Genomic DNA, 19,086 nt, shown 5'->3' on the forward strand with positions numbered 1-19,086 from the left:
GAAATTCTTTACTGTGAGGGTGGTGAGACACTGGAACAGGCTGCCCAGCGAGGCTGTGGATGCCCCCTCTCTGGAAGCATTCAAGGCCAGGCTGGATGGGGCTGTGAGCAACCCGGTCTAAAGGGAGGTGTCCCTCCCTGCCTATAGCAGGGGGGTTGAAACTAGATGATCTTAAAGGTCCCTTCCAACCCATACCATTCCATGATTCTATGAATATGTAACATCTGCTGTATTAAAGATAGGTGAAATGAATTCAGTTAATTGCATCTCTCTCTATGAATTAGGGCATGTGTATTGCTGATAATAGCTGGTTGCGCTGAGCACATTTTACTTCTTTCTTTGGTATCCACTTAGCTTTTCTACAGTATAGAGGTTGCTAGGATAGCTTAGGACTTTTATTTCAGCCTGGTAGCTGCAAATATCCACCATAAAATTTTCCCGTGCTTTTCAAAAACAATTTCCCGCTCCTATGCCTCCAGCAGTCAGATCTACCTGCATTTCCTGAAGAAGCACTTTTTTTACTCTCTGAAAATCTAAATGCAATGAATTTAATGTAATGTCTTGTATATTTACACTCTGGGAAGGTCAGTGGGGACTGAGTAGTTTAAACTATTTATGTTCAGATCTTATATTGTAGGCTTATAAGCAATATATTTAAATAATCTTCTAGGCTTTATTTGCTTTTCAAGTGTTCCAGTCTTTCCATTAAGTGTTTTTACAGATTTAATGTATGGAATTTGGTCTTTTCTTATAGTGGAACTAATGGAAAGATTATTGGTATCACTGGAAAGTGTATGCTATCATCTCTGTTTTAGCACTGCAGAATATTTTCATCCATCTATGATTTAGTGTGGCATGTTTTTCCTCCTTCCCAGCTGCTTTCCTAATTTATTTCATTTATACTTTTGGACAAGAAAGTTGACTAATCCTTCATAGAAGTTTTTATTCCCTTAGCAACGTAGCAGGCAAAAACAAAAGGGCTTGAGAGGCTGCAAATAGATGTAAAGATGGCTGTAAAACGTATGTATTCTAGACATTTATTTCTTTTTTCTTTGTTTGCTTTTTCATTCAAGTTGAAATGAAAAGTCAAAACATAAAGAAAAATAAAATCAAAAAATACTTTTTTTAGTAACCTTCCATATGGAAATATTGAGAGCAAATGCTCTGACATTGTTTATTGGGAAGCTTGTTTAAATTTTTCAAAGGAAAATCATGAAACATGGATTTGAAATTAAGTTCAAAAATTCCATTTAGTCTCAATGTAATTAAAAACAAAATATTTAATTTTGTATCAATTAAAAATAGTTATTTCTTTATAAATACTAGTTGGAAGTTTTATTTTGTGAAAAGTTTGAATTTTGAAGTTTGAAAAAAGTTTGAAATTCTTCTGCTTGAAAATTAAGAAAATTTTTGTTACCATGATCAGTTTTACTGCTGCATTTAAACTCTCACCAGCCATTGCTTCAATGTGAAGATTTCTATTGAAGTGGTGTTAATAGTGCCTAACACTTAAAAGTACTTTTTCCAGTTCTTAGTATATCTGTGGGAGAGAATGCAGAGAGAGAGCTCCAGAAATAGAATTATATAAGCTATCCCAGCAAAACATTGAACACCCACACGTCATATGGTATGTAATTGGTTTTCTATATTGAATCTATTCTAAAAAAAATAATAGTAAATTATGTGGTAGTGGTCCAGAAGAAGGAAGAATTCTGCAATTTGGGATTCTTCTGGCTCTGCTGCTATTCTTTTTGGTCGTCAAGGCTTATGCACCAGTTGAGTTCCTTTTGATTTCTCAAAACAGAGCTTAGTAATACATAAGAGAAGAATAGATTGTGAATTGGCTGTCTATGCCAACACAAATATACCACAGGACAGTAAGTTCTGAATCAGTAATTTCCAGAGAATTAGGTCGAGCATGTCTTCACTGTCATTTCGTCTGGAGCCTTAAAAATGTAATATGTGGATCCTGTGCCTAGGATATAGATCTATTAGAGTAATAGATACCTATTACTCTTATTTTTAGGTATTGGTTCTCCATTTTGTGAGGTGAAAACATAAAAATAAAAAATGAGTGTATTTGGGTAGAGCAGCTGTTCTTGTGGGACTGAAGTTCTGTTCTTATCATGAAATCCCACATGAGCAATCAATCATAGCTGTAGCCATTAATGTCAAGTGCAGCAAGTTCCTGCCTATTCAAGTGTCAGGTGAAAGAGTGGATTTTAGAGGTGTTATGCCTTGAAGGAGAGAGTAATGGAAAGAGCATTTCATTGAGCTTTTAACATTGAATTTTGTGTGAAAGGCCCTAGTGTGGGAAGCCAGGGATCTGCATGGGCAGTCATTCTAATGTTCGACTTTATCACTTAGGATGATATTTGTTTCTATCTGTCTGGTGATGGGGCTGGCAAACCACTCTGGCAGTGGTGGTCAGATAAGGGTGGCAGAAATAATGTTTTTATTAAAAAGTATTTAGGAATAGGGAGGAAATAAGAAGTAGCACACATTGACTGTGTAAAGTATCAACTGAGTCATTGAAACTGCATCCTTCAAAGCAGACATGAAGAAGGCAAGGCCTGAAACATAAATCTGTCATAACCAAATGACTTCAGGTTGTGTAAATCAAGTTGTAGCTTTGTCTCCATTAGTAATCAGGTTGCCAAGAGTCAACTCCATTTTAAGTTACTCAGAGAAAGCATCTACATGCTTTCAGCTTGTTTTCTAAGCAAGAATTCTAATGTGAATTACTAGAAATCAATCAGTGCGAACTTGGAACTTATTACCTTTTGGATACAGTTCATATTAAGAGATTCTAAGAGGTCCAGAAGGAGGACACTTGCAAGTTTTTAGACGGCCTTTGATTGGAGATTCAGCCACGTCAGCAAGCGGGTTTGTATTGATTTGGTTTTGGTTTTGGATGGTATATTTGAAGACATCTCTTCATCATTATGCATCTGAGTGAACCGTCCTGAATATTTAACAGTGAAGAGACCTACTGGGTACAGACGAGATACATATCCATAGCAGACTCTAGATGGTCAGTGTTTTCAACAACTGTTTCCCTACAAAATGAGGCCATACTGCAGAAGTAAAATACAAAATCATAATTATCACATAAGGAATTAATGCTTATGGGACACATTTTGAGATATCTGGAGTTGTACATCAGTGGTAAATTTTATTCATGTTATTACATAAATCTGAAATTCTAGGCAGGCATTGGTGTTTTTCTAATATTGCATGCAACTGGAATAAGAAATTACGGGGGTAGTTTGGGAGGAAGAGAGGTAGACGAATAAAAGAAAACTTGTTTTTATAATAATGCTAAATGTCTGTTAACTAGCATTCTCAACAGAAAACTCTAAATTTTTATTCTTATAATTTTAGCATTATTATTTAAAAATTAAAAATACCTAATGGCTGTATCATGGAGTATATATTTATATGCAGACAAAGGCAGATGCAGAGATGCTGTTAGTCCACTCCACTGTGGTTGGATGTAAACCATGCCTGCACCACAGCTGAGGCAGTTTCACATCAGTGCACCACCAGACATGGCTGCATGATTAGATGGTTTAAGAAACAGAAAACCAATCCCCAAATTACATTCTGCTGAATTTGTTTTCCCAAGAGGCTCGATGTGGTGTCAGACAGGCGCTGGTGCTAGCACAAGGGAGATGATGGGAACTTGTACTCACAGGAAAGGGAAAAAGCATATTGAGGCTGCCTATATTTACACCACCCTGCAATCAAGTTGGGCTATTTTCCTTCTGAAGTGTTGTAACCACACTGTTACACAATCGGAAGTGTGGGCATGTTGCACTTGCTTTATCCAGCACAGTATACTTGTTAAGAGATATTTCTTTTTCTAGAGGAGGATTTGTATAGTCTAAAATTAATCTGCTTTTTTTTTTCACTGGACTTTTTAAGTGTTTAATGTAAAACACTGAAACAAACCAGAAAATTCTTGATTCAGTAGCAAGCCCTCCTTTACCCAAGTAGTGCAAAGAAAATGCTCTCAAATTGCTGAGATTTTAAAACCTTAATTGCAAACTACTGTGAGAAGAAAAGGGAGTGAATTCTAACCAAACCAAAAACCCTGCTGACATGAAGAAAAATAGTTTCTGAGAAAGTGCTTCTTGTACTGAAAACTTAAATTTCTATTTTAAAAGAGAATTTGGTGGTGAAAAGTCAATGAACAAGGAAGAACTGTTATATTATCAGGATCCGTTGTGTCTGTAAGATGGAGGAGATCTTATCCAAGAGCTCAGGAACAGTGAGCTGTGTTTGTGAAGGGATGTGTGGGCACAATCCTCACACAGGTATAATATGTTTATATTCTGGTATCAATAAGTTTACATATGAAAATACAAAAACAAACAAACAAACAAACCCCAAAGCTGAGATTTGTCCTTCAATATGAAAAAAGCATAACTGAACTTTCCTTTTTAAGTGGATAATTTATTCAGTGTGTTCCCGTTTGTTTTTTTTCCCATCATTTTAAGAAAACTGTATTACACGAATAGATGGACTGTGTTTAGCCTTCATAGTATGAAATAACTTTTCCTTTGGTTCATACTTTTAATGCAAGTGAAATAACACCATTGCTTTTTAAAGTACTGTTGGCAGAGGAGTTTGCCGAAATGAATGGTTTAGTTTATTCTTCTGGGATATTGCATCAAGTTCTCTACATTAGTTATACTCCATTCTGAAGATTTGCTTAGCAGTCATAATGGTGTCCTTTTTTCCAATAAAGGAAGAAAGGACTATTCCAAAGTGTCTGTAAAATTGGGTGAAAGGACTTCACAGTTGCAAACTGTTCTATAACAGCTATTCAAGAGTGTACTTTGAGAGCTTAATATCTTCAGTGAGTAAACAGAGAGCTTGAAGAGTTGCATCTCATCTGTATAGTTGGAGTAATATAAAACTCAAAAGCTGACTTTGAAATGAATTTGTTCCTTTATTCTGGATAAACTCTCCACTTAAAGAGTACATATCACCTGTTAGACATGTCTAAAACTAGATATCTATGGGTATAGCTTAATTTTATATATATATATCATTAATTATATATATATATATATATATATTTGGCAGTGCTGTGGTGAAACCTTTGCAGGGCGACCTTTAAATTAGACAGTTCCCAGCACTGGGACATGGTTAGCTCAGTGGGACATCTGAGGCAGTGAAGGAGGAGCAACACTGAGGATGCGGAAGGAGGGTGGATTAGGCTAGTAGAATACTGAGTAGAAATGCTTGTCAAACTGCTGCATGGAGTTGTCACCCTAACCCTTCTGTGTAGTCCATGGGCACCACAGGAAGTGATCCAACTGGTTTCAGAAGAGAGGAATTTACCCACTGGAAGTAATGGTTCTCTGGTTTAATGAAGGATAGTTTCAAAAGGGAGGATAAGGGAAGTGTCAGAACTTCAGAGTGAAGGAGATATTACTTTTTCCTGACTGGGCTAAAAAGCACCCGCCTTATGATTTTTTTTCCACATCTACAGAAATGAAAGTCTAAAGGAGGTATAGAAATCTGGGTTGGAAGCTGTCATGTTCTTTGTGTGTGCAGTGTTCATTAACACGGATCAGTTATGAACTCTTGCACTAGAAGACTGTGTTGGAAATGAGATGAGACATCACTTGTGCCAGCTGCCATTGTTAGGAGGAACATGGTAGAGATGAGATCATTGTCACTTTTGAGCTATTGAAAGAAGTGTGAAATGATGAAGATATTGACAAATACCTCAAACTGTGCTTATGTGTGATGAATTAGAGATAGAAGAGCTTGTTTCACAAGTATCCCCAAATTACTTCTGCGTTATTGATGCCAATCTGTATGTCAGGCTGAGCTGTGGAAAATTTGAGCCCTAAAATTTCTTTAAGTTTGTAGTTCAGCTGCATGAACAAAAGGTATTCAACAAAAATCATCTTCTTCCTTCAAAGATTTGACTGCAGAGGAGATAACAGGTTTGATCTAACACGTGATCATCTAGAAGAAAGAGACACTGAGAAAAGTAGCCCACAGATCCTTCTGTTCAGATATACTCTTATTAGATCTAAAAGACTGTATCATCTTTTCTGATTTAATGTGTTGTCTCCAAAATGCTATAATAGTTTTTGTTTCAGAGATTATTTTTCTGTAAGTGCAGGACTTTTCCATACGTCTACTAAGTAATTCCCACTAGAAGTTTCCTTCACATCTCATGGCTTGGCAGGGGCTCATTCCTCTTCCTCCCTTTCCTTCTTCAGACTGATCATTTATCTTGTTAGGGAAAAATGACAATGTGATCATTTCTGGTTGGTATGCAGCAGTGGAAATCATCCAGTGTTTTCCCCCTGGCCTGCATTCCCAAGGAACCACCAATTACTGTGTCTGAGTTTTCTCCACTTCTCATAAATCAGTGTTATTAAAATCATTAAACAATGATGTAATTTCAATGCGAAACATAGCCTTAATGCATTTGATTATTAATAATTGTATCAAAATGATCATTTTCTCTAAATATTATAATGGGCTTTTTTAGTATCTGCATCCAGCTACACTTCGTTGCTTAATGCAATTCCTTTGCCTGTCTGCAGATCACATCTACTGACTCTATGAGCTCTTACATTGCACCAGATTCTGCTTTGCTTTGCATGACTGTCAGCTCAAAGCTTTATCTGCAGAGACTGCCTGACTAATGGCAAAGTAATGTCCAGATAAAACCACAGCTGTGGCCGCTGTTCTTAGGTTGGGATGGGAGCCCTGAGGGCAGAAAATTCATCCTTTGTCTGAGCATATTTAACATGGGAGGTATTGAGAGAAATTCAGCCTGTATAACCAGTACACCTTTTCAGTGTTAAACTGTGCCTTGATCAGTTCTGACTGAATTTCCTTCTTTGGATATCCTTCTCAAAAGTATTCTTCACTTTCCTCCTTTTATCAAAGCAGAATTTACTCTTCTCTTTAATATACTTAGCAAAGACGTGTCAGTTAGTTATGGAAGGCATGTGTCAAATGTATGGTATTCCTAATAAGAATGGAATCCAGGTCTTTTCTACCCAATATCTGCCTTGTATTCTCAAATGTCAAAGGTAGTTGTAAAAAGATGCTCTAAAGCTTTCCAGTAAATGTGTGCATCTCTGTGTATATTTATAGATAAATTTATGATTCTAAAGTTATGTTTCCAATTTCATACCCGTTTCTGTTATTTTCTCCAATTGATATTGGGATCTTACTTGTATGTGTATTTTAGTAAGAGAAATTTGAAAGAAATTTAAGAAGAAAAACATAATATCAAGTACAGAAAAAATAGTTTCCATCTAATGTTTCTGATATGGCATTTTTACTGGGGCTTATTTTAATATCCTCGTTAGAATGTTAATGCTTGTTAGTATGAAATCTTCTCTTTTCTTACTTCCACATAATTACTATTCTGTAACTGGCTCTGCATAACTTGATTATATTATGTTCTTAGGGCTGTTGCTGGAGTTGATGGAGACCCTGATTTAGTTCATATGGAAATCCAGGACCCCAGTGGAGGTATGCAAATAAGAATGTTATCAATTGATTCCCTAGTGTACAGTCATTTCTCTTTTGTTTTTGAGAGTACTTTGGGGGCTTTTTCTTTTTTTTTTAATCAGAAGAAGTGCAAATCAGATTCTTGCTCTGTTTATCTGTAGTCAGCAAAGCTAAAGCTGTCTTGTTGTGTAAAAATATAGTATAATTTGAAATTTACTTTTTTTCCACTCTGAGACGAATTGACGTCAAGATGCTATGCTCTGTTGAAAATGTCCATTAATAGTGAAATTTGTTCTGGCAGTTAAACATTGAACATTTTTTCCTGATTTGCAAATAAAGCTGGCAGTGTAGCATTAGTGGTGGGGCAGTGTCTGTTAAAGTGAATCGTTACATATGGCAGTCCTACTGAACTAACCACTGTCTCCCAGAATTTCCTCATGTTACAGCATCCAGTATACTTTGAGAATTCAAAAGAAAAATAAATGAAAAGACAGAATAGCAGTCAGGATGTGCTGGACTAAAGAGTCACCATGATTCAAGAAGTTTGTATGGGTTCTTGTTGCCAATGAACTCTTTGAAAGATTATTTAATTCCTTGAATCGGGTCATCTAAGTTCCTGTGTAGTCATATAAATTAGTTGTAAAGGATGCAGAATTTGACTTTCCATGATCCAGTAGCTTGTCTTCATTTCAGCCCTATAAAAAGACAGAGTTAACGTATTAAAATCTTGATGACGAATTTTCTAAACCTTTTGTCAGTGAGATTTTTCAGACTTGCTTAGCCCTCCACAGCTCCATGAATTACTTTGTGTAGAGATAGTGTAAGAAGTTTGTTTAGGAACTTCATGGAATTTATACATATATTTATTAATTTTAATTTAATAGAAGCAGCAGAGCAAGATAAAACTCATGAAATATTTATTTCCTGGCTGAGTTCTCAATTAATTGACCTTGTGCACTTAAAATCAATACAGGCATTGCCATTGATTTTAGTGGAAACAGCATCTTTGTGCAACTGTGTTTGTCCTGAGAACTACTAATAGCTGCAAGACTTTTTGATTGCCCATTGCTGTACTTGCTCAAATATGCTTATGAAGAAGATTTGGAAATAAGCAAGAGAACTTGAATTGACTCTAGCTGCATTTTAAACAGATCCAGATTTTAAAACAGATATTTGTGTTGAGCACACTGGTTTGGCTTTTTCCAATAAAAAAAACATAATGCATGGAATGCATTTCCTACCACATTGCAAAAATAATGAAGGACATGCATGAGGGTGTGTTATTTCTTTTTCACACTGGAGCATGGAGAACATCAGTGGCCTGAGCACAGGATCATGCATTTAACCATTTTCTCAGAGCTTGGGAAAATCATAGTTTGTGCTCAAAGGCTTGTGGCAAGGGTGAGTTGTACAAGGGCTTGAATCTAGGAGGTCATTGGGTTGCAGCTGTTGTAAAATAAGATACCAACTCTCCTCTTGCTGTTCAATGAGAGTAGACAGCACCTAGCTGGACAGTGAGAGAGAGGCCATAGCTTCCACTGACATAAATCGCTGCAGGCTTTTTCAGCAAGGTATTAACTCACACTATAGAAGTCCTGCCCCAACAGCACAGTTCCGATACTGTGTGTTGGCTTTTCTACACAGCTTTGAAAATAGCCTTTAAAATTCCATACCCTGTCTATTAAAATGTGTCTGATTCTCTTTTCACTTATCACAGTTTTAGACTGAGGCTGATCTATTGATTTCAGTTACGCTGTGTAAGGATGCTGCTTCTTTAAAGGAGTAATTTTGCTCTGTGCATAGGTTAACTGAAAAAAGAGGCTCGTTCTATTATCCCCAACCATGAATGTCTCATTCATCTAATTCCTAATCTCTCTGGACCAGCAAAATTTGGATAATGACAGCCTTCTTCCCACGAATGATCTGAACTGTAAGCAGTTAATGTATTCTCAGTACATTGGAGATTGAAAAACTCTGGTTTTTCAATGAGGGCTTAATATAATAATTTTGCAACTAAATCGACTGGCAAAGGCAGCACTATCCCTACATGAATAGCATTTTATATTGCTTGCTTCTTTTTCCCTTGAAAGCCTTGTCATGTGTTTCTGTCTCCCTTCCCTCAGGTTATCGCTACATCACTTGCCAGATTCAGAATTGTTCTGATAAGACAATGACAGTCCAGTTTGCTGGTGGCACTGATCGGGATTCCCTGACTGTGCAGGATGACTACATCTTCCTTCAGGTAATGCCACATTCTGGGGAGGCAGCCAATTTTAAAATTCAGAAATAAAATTTTAGACAGTACAATAGCACTGTAATTGAAAAGAGGATGGAGAAACCTGTTCCAGAGTATGAATGATGATTTATGATTTATTACATGGAACAAAGCTGTTCTTTAACAGTCAAAAAAGAGAAAAGGAAAGTATCTTTAATTTCTGCATCCAGTTGCCTACATACCCAGTTGATTTTAATTCATCATTGACCTAGCTTTAATTAGACTGCATTTTTCAAGAGGATTATCTAGTTCAAAATTACTTTTAAAAATACTGTTGTTTGTTAGGCAGAATGCATCTCTCCATGGCTCACGCCTACATTGTCTTGTGGGTCCCTTCCATATCTCTGTAGCATGGAAAGGTTTCCTGAGAAGAGCTTCAGAGGAAAACCACTAGCAGAGCAGCGGGTCAGCTTTTCCGTATTGATTCTCCTGTGAAGAAGTGTTGCTGGGAAAGCAGTTATATGACGGTGCTTAGGATGCAAGAGGAAGGAGCAACCACAGCTTGAGAAACACTTGTGATGGAATTATGCTGGGGTTATTTAATTCCCAAGCTAATATCATTCCTAGTATCAGGTTAGATATTAGGAAAAATTTCTCCTCAGAAGAAGTGGTGAGGCATTGGAACAGGCTGCCCAAGGAGGTGGTGAAGTCACCATCCCTGGAGATGTTCAAGAAACGTGAAGATGTGGCACTGAGAGACATGATTAGTGGGCATGGTGGTAATGGATTGATGGTTGGACTCGATGATCTTAGTGATCTTTTCTGACTTTAATGATTCTCTGATTCTAAACAACCTGCCTGCACAAACCTAGGTTGGAGCTCTGTCAACTTTATGGCTCCATCCAAGTGCAGCTTGGGCAGAGCCAAACATACCATGCTTGGGACTGGTTGGGATTTGAATCTGTCAGAGCTGAAAACCTCTCAAAGAAAAGTTATGTCCTACCTGATTTTCAAGATTTTCTTACGGAGGCTGTGTGTACCTTTCTCAGTGACTGGCTATGATATTTCTCTTACTTGGATGTTATTTGCTTGTTGCAAAGCTTCTGTTTCTTGACTCTTGCAGGAAGGCAGTACAATGGCAATCATTAGCTCTCCACACTGCTACCTTGGTGTATGTTAGACTGACTTTTCTGCAGCTTTCCCCTCTTGTGGCTGTTTCTTCCAAAAGGATTTGTCAATTGATAATGAGACAAAAGATCTGTACACATCTAGGTCAGCACAGCAATTTCTAAGGCCCACACAACTTAAAACATTTAGCACCACAAAGGAGCAAAATGGGTTTGGAAAAGAATTTTTGAATTCAAAGGGGCATTTTTCAGCTCAGATCTAGCATTCATGGCATCAGTTTTTCTCAAAGGTATTATTATCTGTGACTCCCACCAAGCACATTCTAAAATCCATTTCACAGTTTGTAGATGGTGAGAATTGCATCTCACCATGTATAGTTCCAGATTGCTGCGCTCAGCAAAACACAAGCTACTTCCTCCTCAAGCATACAAGCGTATGTTTTGCCAGACATCTTGTATAATTGCATCCAGAGCTGCTGTTATTCTGTCTTGTAGCGAGCCTGGGCGAAAAAGAAATGGAAATGCAACTTGGAAATGCGCACAGGAAGTAATGGACAGTTGCTTTTGCAAAAGTATGCCACTGGTAATGTGGTCTCTGTAGCTTTGAGGCCTGTTAATATGAGTAGAAGATATAAACATAAAGGGGAAACATCTCTAGTCCTTTTCTTTTAGACTTAGTGCAGTAAATCACAGTATGCACTATAGATCTTGCTTATTGCGTAGCTGGCTTACAGTTACCCAGGTCTATATTACCGAGGAACAGAAGATATATCTGTGATCCTTTAGTCACATGTGAAGTGCAACCACCTTTGAGATATGATGCTGCACATTGCTTTTAGCTTTCCCAGTGAAAACAAACAGCAGCTGTGCCTCTGAGAAACAGCATACTTCTGAAACCACACAAAAGTTCATTTTTCGCTAGGCTAAAACATTGCTATGTAAGTTACAATCAGACCAGGGACTGCTCTTGATATCATAGCAATATCTGTCAGAAAGAAGATGGCTCAGTCATCTGTGCAGAAAGAGGAGAGTCTGAGATTGTCATGTTGCCCCAGGCATCGCTCACCCACCCCAGCATGGCAGTCTGCAGGGCCAATCCTGTTCCCATTCACAGGCTTTTACCAAGTTCTCAACCCAACTTCTTTAGTATGTCTATATCCACAAAGATCAAGAGCTTTCTGATGCTCATTGCTTTCCTCAGTTTGCACTGACAGACAGGCAGTTTTAGAGGTGATTTTAGCAGGAGGATTAAAGTTTTGAGACTATTTGTAAGGCAGACCAGCCTTTAATGTCAGCGAGGCTTGGCACAATTAGCTGCTTCAACTCTACTTCTCTGCTGCCTTCCATCATCTCATGTCATTGAAAATTAGTCACATAAAATAAAAGCATAATGAAAAAGGAGGGTACTGTAAGATGGATAAGACTGATATTTAACACTAATTAAATAAATGGTGAGCTTTTTGCTTTAATCCATCACTTAGCAAATCATATTCCTAAAGGGCATCACATCATTTCTAGCAAAAAAAGGAGGCTGGTTTAAAAAAACAGTAAAATCATTACAGTCCTAAATACTTTGATATTTTTTTAAATATTCAAGCAAGTGGACCTGCTGTCATGCATCAGCTCTATTTTTTTACAAAAAAAAAAAAAAAAAAAGAAAAGTCAATTTTACTTGCTTTGGGATAGGCTGTTCTCCAAATCAGGTTCATTTTATAAACATATACTTCAAGAATGTGATAACCTGCTGCCAAATACTGTGTTCAATGTGGCAAACACCATTTGATTTAAATAAGAGCTTTACCAAGCAACTAACTGCTAAACCGTGATTTTTTAAAAATCTCCTTTTAGTATTATGGAAGCCACAGTGAACCTTCATTTGACATGTGTCTTCCCTGAATTAGATTAATTTTTAAGGCTTTTTCATAAATGACGTTGAATTGCTACCTTTCATTTAACCATCAGCTTGCTCCTTTTGCTTCCTTCCTTTGCTCTGATATGATTTACATAGGAAGTTGAAGTGAGAAAACTGAATTAAAAGTCTCTTAAACTGTTATCTCCTCTATTTTTCTATCTCAGTAAAATTTCATTTGACTGCTTGAACAAGACAGCATCCGTATTTGTAGAGGAACTGAAAAACTGCCACAGGAGTATTTTTCCCTGTGATGGTGGCAATGATTTCGTCATATGGCATTTTGGCATTACATTTCTAACTAGAAAAACTTAGAGTGCTACTGAGTATTTTCAGTGGTGCTTCAGAACAATATTTGCATTGAATTTTTAGGACTTAAGCAGAAGTCTTAAAATTACCTCTGCATTGCCTATTACAAAGTGACGAAAGGTGCTACTGGATAACAGTCATATACTGATATGTCTTTCAATGTGCATTTCTTTTGTCTTTCTTGGGTGAAAATCTTCATAAAATCCTAGATAGAAAACCTAATCTGTCTTCAGTTCTATGCAAGAAAGCAACTGAAATGTATTTTACCTTTCTGTTTAAGCGTAGAATTGTGTCTTCAGGACATGTAATTGATTTTCAAACTGTCTGACTGAAGATCTGGGAATTGCATCATTGTCTTCTATGCTGCATGTTTGCATCTTGCACTGGGAAATGTCTTATCCTGCAAGGCAAATATTAGCCAAACATAATGAATGCTTTATATAATGTTAGCATGACTTATTCAGTCTTTTATGCTTTGATTTGAGTAGTGTTCCTGGAGATCTGCTTGCCCTTGAGGCATCTAGTGTTTACAGCCTATGTGCCACCTTCTTGCCTCCTGTCTGCAGGCAGGGGGGTTCCACAAAAGGGCAGAAACATGGGAGGCTGATGGATGACAGTGTACAGAAATATTAAAAAGGACAAGGACAGTGAGATGGTGACGTCTCATGTATCACTCAAAGCAGATAAATTGACAGAAAGAAGGAAGGCAATCACTTTCTTCTTCCTAAAGAGGGGGAGACTAGTTTCAGTGTGCTATTTTCTCACAAGTTCTGATATGTTCTTTTAGGAGCACACTGTGCAAAGTAATCCAGTACAGCAGAAGTAATAGCTATATATTTCAGTTGCTTTTTCAAAAACATAATAATAAAAATTTCTTCCAGTAGAGACTTATTATATTTAATATAAACTATTAACTATCACACAATTCTGTTTTTCCTTTGTATAGACAACATCAGGAAATCGGACCAAGTATTATGTATCCTACCGTCGAAATGGCTTTGTACAGATGAAGTTGCCAAAATATGCCTTGCCAAAAGTAAGTGCACTCATTTTTCTTTCTACTTCTGTATTTTTATTCTCCTCTTTCTACCTAAACTGGCTTTGCTCTTTTGTTTTTTAAGCCTCAGTGATTTAAGACCATAATTTCTCCTCGTAGTGGATTTCTGATTCCCATTTGTGGTATATTCTTACCCTACTGTTTTTATGTGTATTATGGGGAAGTAGTAGCTCAAACCATAGAGGGCAAAAACATAGGCTAGCTTATATGTCATCAGTTACCGCAGTAGTTTCTGAGCTTTGCTTCTGTGAAGCAGTGCTACACACCCAATGGCAATACAATGCAGGTGTTCTTTCAGGAATCAATTGCAATTTAATTCCACATGGTATTTTCTGGTATAAGTATGAATAGTAATATAAGAGAATTTCAGATGGTACTGTTCCATTAAAAAATCCCAGCATGGACTTTAAATACTTAGAAGAATGGCAGAAGTTTTTTGAGACATTCCATTAGTCTAGAATATTTTTATAGTGACAAAGTTTCTGTATTTGCACGGTAAATTAGCAGTAAAGCACAGACAGATATTTGTATGCAGTCTGAATGATGCAATTGAAATTTTGTGCTGCACAGAATGTGTTTCATGTTTTTATGTATACTTAGAAGGCATCTGCAATCCTGAAGAAAAATGACTTGACAGCTTTTATAGACCCAGTGGATAAAACCCAAGTAACGTGATCTGGCCTCCCACTTCACCCTGCTTCCAGCAGGGATTTATTCTGCAGACCTCCCGATGTCCCTACATTTCACGAGATTTGGTGTGATTCCATCGCTTTACGTATTAGAGAACTAGGACGTACCATCTTTGCATATCTTGGAATGCACTAGTTTAACTCACTGACTAAGTAGTGAATGACAATACAGTTTATTTCCTTGCTTTGTTGTTGTTCTTGCAAAAGAAATAATGTTTATTTTTTTTTAACTAACTGATGGTCTGAAGACTTCTGCTTTTAAATGTACAGCCTATTAACTAGACTCTCAAATGAAATCCTCGTATATTATTTGGACACGAATCTGAGATCTGGCTGTGTTCCCAGTAGCGTTACACAGATAGCAATTTATTGATTTATTTATTTATTTTGACAGGCAATGGATAGCCAAGGACAGGTAAATATATCAGCCCTCCCACATAATTGTTTCAATGTTTCAAGGCCTTCAGTGTACCTTTTTATGCTTTCTTGGAGGAATTTGTAATTAGGAAAACAACAGGAGGATATCCAGATGTAAACGTTAAAGTGTTTCAAATGTGGGCACTGTGATGGATTACAGACCACCAGTAACTTCTGCTGGGGCACGGACCTCAAGTGACTGCAGCTTATGGGTGGGTAACCTGCACCAGGGCAAAAGAAAGCAAAGAACAAAAGAAGAATGGAATAAGCAAGGAAAGAAAAGGAAGGAAGTCCTCTGCAGATTAACTCAACTTCCACTCATGCACAGCCCATTGCCTCTCTGAAGTAGTTGGAAGGGACTGAATGAACATAAAATGGAAAGAAGGAATGGGGAAAAAGCGGTGTTTGATTGAGCTTGGCCTGGAGATGGGGAAAGAAGGGTGTTTACATCAATGTTTGTTTGTGTTTTTTTTATTCCTGAATACCCAAACAAGTAATTAAAATTGCACATTAATTGTCAGTAAATCAGGTAAAATTCTCTTAATCAAAATGTTTTCCCCAAATTCCTGAAGAACTGCCAGGACAATAGTGCAAGTGTTGACTATGCTAGCTTGTGTTGCAAAGCAGTTATTTGTTTGGAAATGGAAGGGCAGAAATCTCGTGCAAAAGAGACAGGCTTTTCTCACCAACTAAATAAGAGTATTTTCTGGTTCCTGTAGGCATCTATGCTTGTAGTAGGTGAGTTTCCATTATTGTTAAGAACATCAGTAGATGTTATTGGAGGGCTACAGATAAGTCATACAGTGAGGGATCTAGATCACTCTCCTTTGGAGCTTTTCTTGGCAGTAAAACTAGTTTAAGTCCCTTCCAGTCATTCATTGCCACCACTCTTCTGCAGTCCACTGTGGCCTCTGTTGTGTTTGTAGGGTCACTTTACAAAAAAGATCATTGAGATCAATGATCTGAATGAAAAATGGCCTTAGAAAAAAGTATAATTTATCTTTCAGAAAGGAAACTGAAGAGGTAACTTGACTATAGTGAAGAAGCCTCCTTTTTGTGAGAAAGTACTTAACAGACTTGAAAGTGCTGTAGAAGAGAAAGGCAGACCCATAGATGGGAACCGAAGCCAGCCTTGTTCAAATTAGAAACCCTGCTCAACTTCTTATTAGTGTTGGTGATAAGTATTTGAAAAAGTGCCAAGAAAAGTGACAGAAATTCTAGATTTTGAAATTTTAAAATCATATATAAATGCCTTTCTGCAGGATTTGCTCTAACTGCACATAAGTTATTTGCTCTTCCTGCATGTCATATGTTGTGCAGAAATCATAGTTGTAAATTCTCAGGTTGGAAAAAAAATGAAGAGAAAACTCTAAGGGATCTAATCACCAATTTTAGCCTTAAAATCCATTAATCTGTAAAAGACTATTAGTTTATTAGACCTGTAATCTTACTGTGTGCATTTCTGACATATTCAAAAAGTGTCGGCCATAAGTCACTGCTGTTTCTGTCTTATGTGGTCTGGATTGTTTGAAATAGTGCTGCATACTGAATTCTTTGTCTTGGCAAGTATGGTTTATGTTTATTTGTCTTTTTTTTTTTTTTTCCTTCTAAGGAGATTAACTAGAGGCTTGACTGAATAAATAAATTAGAAGTTAACAGTTTCATTTTGGAAAGAGTCAGGAGCTAGCTAGGAACAGGATGACTGTGTCATTTGGAAAATAATGTTTTTATGTTGTTCCTAGTTGAGGCCATACCCGATGAGTGGAACGAAATATTCTGTATATCTTTAGCATTTTGATGATGCCTCCAAGAGAAGTTTCTTTGGTATCTGCACACAACAGAGCTGAAAATTTTACTAAGAGGGCCTGGAAGCTAGACATCAATTAGAACAGCAGTGGATGTGAGAGATTTTAACATTTTCTGTAAAAGATACATTTTTAAAAGTGATTTGCTATCTTTTCATTATAGCAGAAATTTTGGATACTACAGATATTTTTCATATATATGAAATATATACTCTGATATTTTTCATCCCACAGTATTTCAGTGAGAATAATCAGAGTGCAGCAGGACTGTGTTTCAGTCCAACCTGAGCAGAAGGAGAAAGATAAATCTGAGCAATTTATAGGTGAAATTTTGCAAAGAAGCAGGATATCAGCAAAAAAACTGACACAACAATGCTACATCTAGGACACGTGACACTGAAGCTGCTACTTTTATGATAGTTGTAGATAAAGAAAGTGAAACAGTTTTACAAGGAAGATTTTAATGGCTTGATTAAAAACAATAGCTTTTCAAAGAACCGAGTTTCAAGGGTTTTCAGTATTAGATTCTGCTTGACCAGGAGATGAAATTGAACTAAAATAGGCAATATTTCATTTTTTCTCCAAAGAATGGAATACATGAGACTTCAAAAAATCCAAATGGTCTCTGTGATGTGGCATGTACCTGGCCAGAGATGGAGCAGTGGCTGTCTACAGGGAAGGGAAAACTATACACAAGTCAGAGGGTACTATAGGCTGGTCAAGAATCGGTCTGAAAACATCAGAAGAGCCCCACAGAAGCCCCAGGCTCTCGCCTGAAGGAATACTGCTGGACTCTTCCGATATTATTCTTCTGCAGCACAGATGCATTTTGCAGTGATTTTACTTATGGAGATAGAATGAGCATTTTCAAACTGAGTAATTAAAACATGTTGATGTCTCTTGTTTTCCTTTTGATATGAAGAGATTGAAAATCTGCAGAAAATTATTCATTTTTTTTTTTTTATTTCTTGTATTTGCATTTGTATTTCTCCAAACATAGCCCCAAAGAAAAACCCATAAAAGGATGAACATGCCATATCTCAAGGCCTCCTTACTCATCTATCAAAGACTGATAAAACCAGCCTCTAGCTAAGCCTTATGTTTTCTAAACTTCATTTGTTTTGTTGTTTCTTTTAGTCTCCAGGTCCACTGTGCCACTTTAGACTGCCTTTTTGTAACACATCATAGGTACATTTATGTACAGAACAGAACTGTTGGCGGTCATCTAATGAACAGAAATCAGGGCTTTTTAGCTGCTTTTGAGAGATTTTCTGTAGCATGTTGGATAGTGACACCATATTGAATCACACAGCTGTCTCCTGTACTTGGCAGGAGTCATGTGCTGGCCACGTGAATTTGTTCCAGGGAAACTAGAGAGATCCAGAGAGATTTGGCAGTTCATATTGGGCTATTTTCAGCCTGGAGCAGGACTTTAGCTGCTACCTCTGGGAGGACCGTTCTGCTGAGGGGTGCTGGGTGTAGCCCCACCAGCCACCACCCTTGTCTTGCACAAAAGTCCCTGCAGCAATGATTGCCCTTGCCTAGAAGAGTGTGGTTTGGAGGAGTAGCTTGTTGGTCCTTGTTTATGTTACTGTCTCCTTCTCTGGAGATGTTAAAGACTTGCCTGGATGGTTTCCTGCTCAGCCTACATATGGGTAGGGAACCTGTGTTAGCAGGGGGTTGGTCTAGATGATCTCCAGAGGTCCCTTCCAACCCTTATGGTACTATGATATTGAGTTATGCCTTAATATGACTAACAGTAGAATCATAGAATCATAGAATTGCTCAGGTTGGAAAAGAACCTAAGAAGTGGGAACTACTTTATTCTTGTGTTAGCCAAAAACCCTGACTAAACCAAGAAATCTGCTACAAGTCGTGTAAAGTTTCACCCTTGCAATTTGTAAGAATTTAATTGTTCTGAGTCCTCTTCCCACTTCTGGTAAATAAACTCCATTGATATGATCTTTTATGAACTGAAACAAGGCATTCATTGATATTGTATTTGTTCATGCCAGCTACAAAAACTTAGCAATGGAGCAGCTATATTGTCTGTTATAT

General features: G+C 37.3%; 1 protein-coding gene across 1 annotated transcript in view; it reads left to right on the top strand.

Annotated features, from left to right (window-relative positions):
• Positions 1-19,086, top strand: part of SORCS2 (sortilin related VPS10 domain containing receptor 2) — a 550,592-nt gene that overhangs the window by 447,704 nt on the left and 83,802 nt on the right. The window contains exons 6-8 of the mRNA XM_021395917.1: positions 7,457-7,521; positions 9,624-9,742; positions 14,007-14,096. Of these exons, the coding sequence (XP_021251592.1) occupies positions 7,457-7,521; positions 9,624-9,742; positions 14,007-14,096 (274 nt within the window). The remainder of the gene's footprint in view (positions 1-7,456; positions 7,522-9,623; positions 9,743-14,006; positions 14,097-19,086) is intronic.

Source organism: Numida meleagris, chromosome 4 (assembly GCF_002078875.1).
Source record: "Numida meleagris isolate 19003 breed g44 Domestic line chromosome 4, NumMel1.0, whole genome shotgun sequence".
NCBI lineage: Eukaryota > Metazoa > Chordata > Aves > Galliformes > Numididae > Numida > Numida meleagris.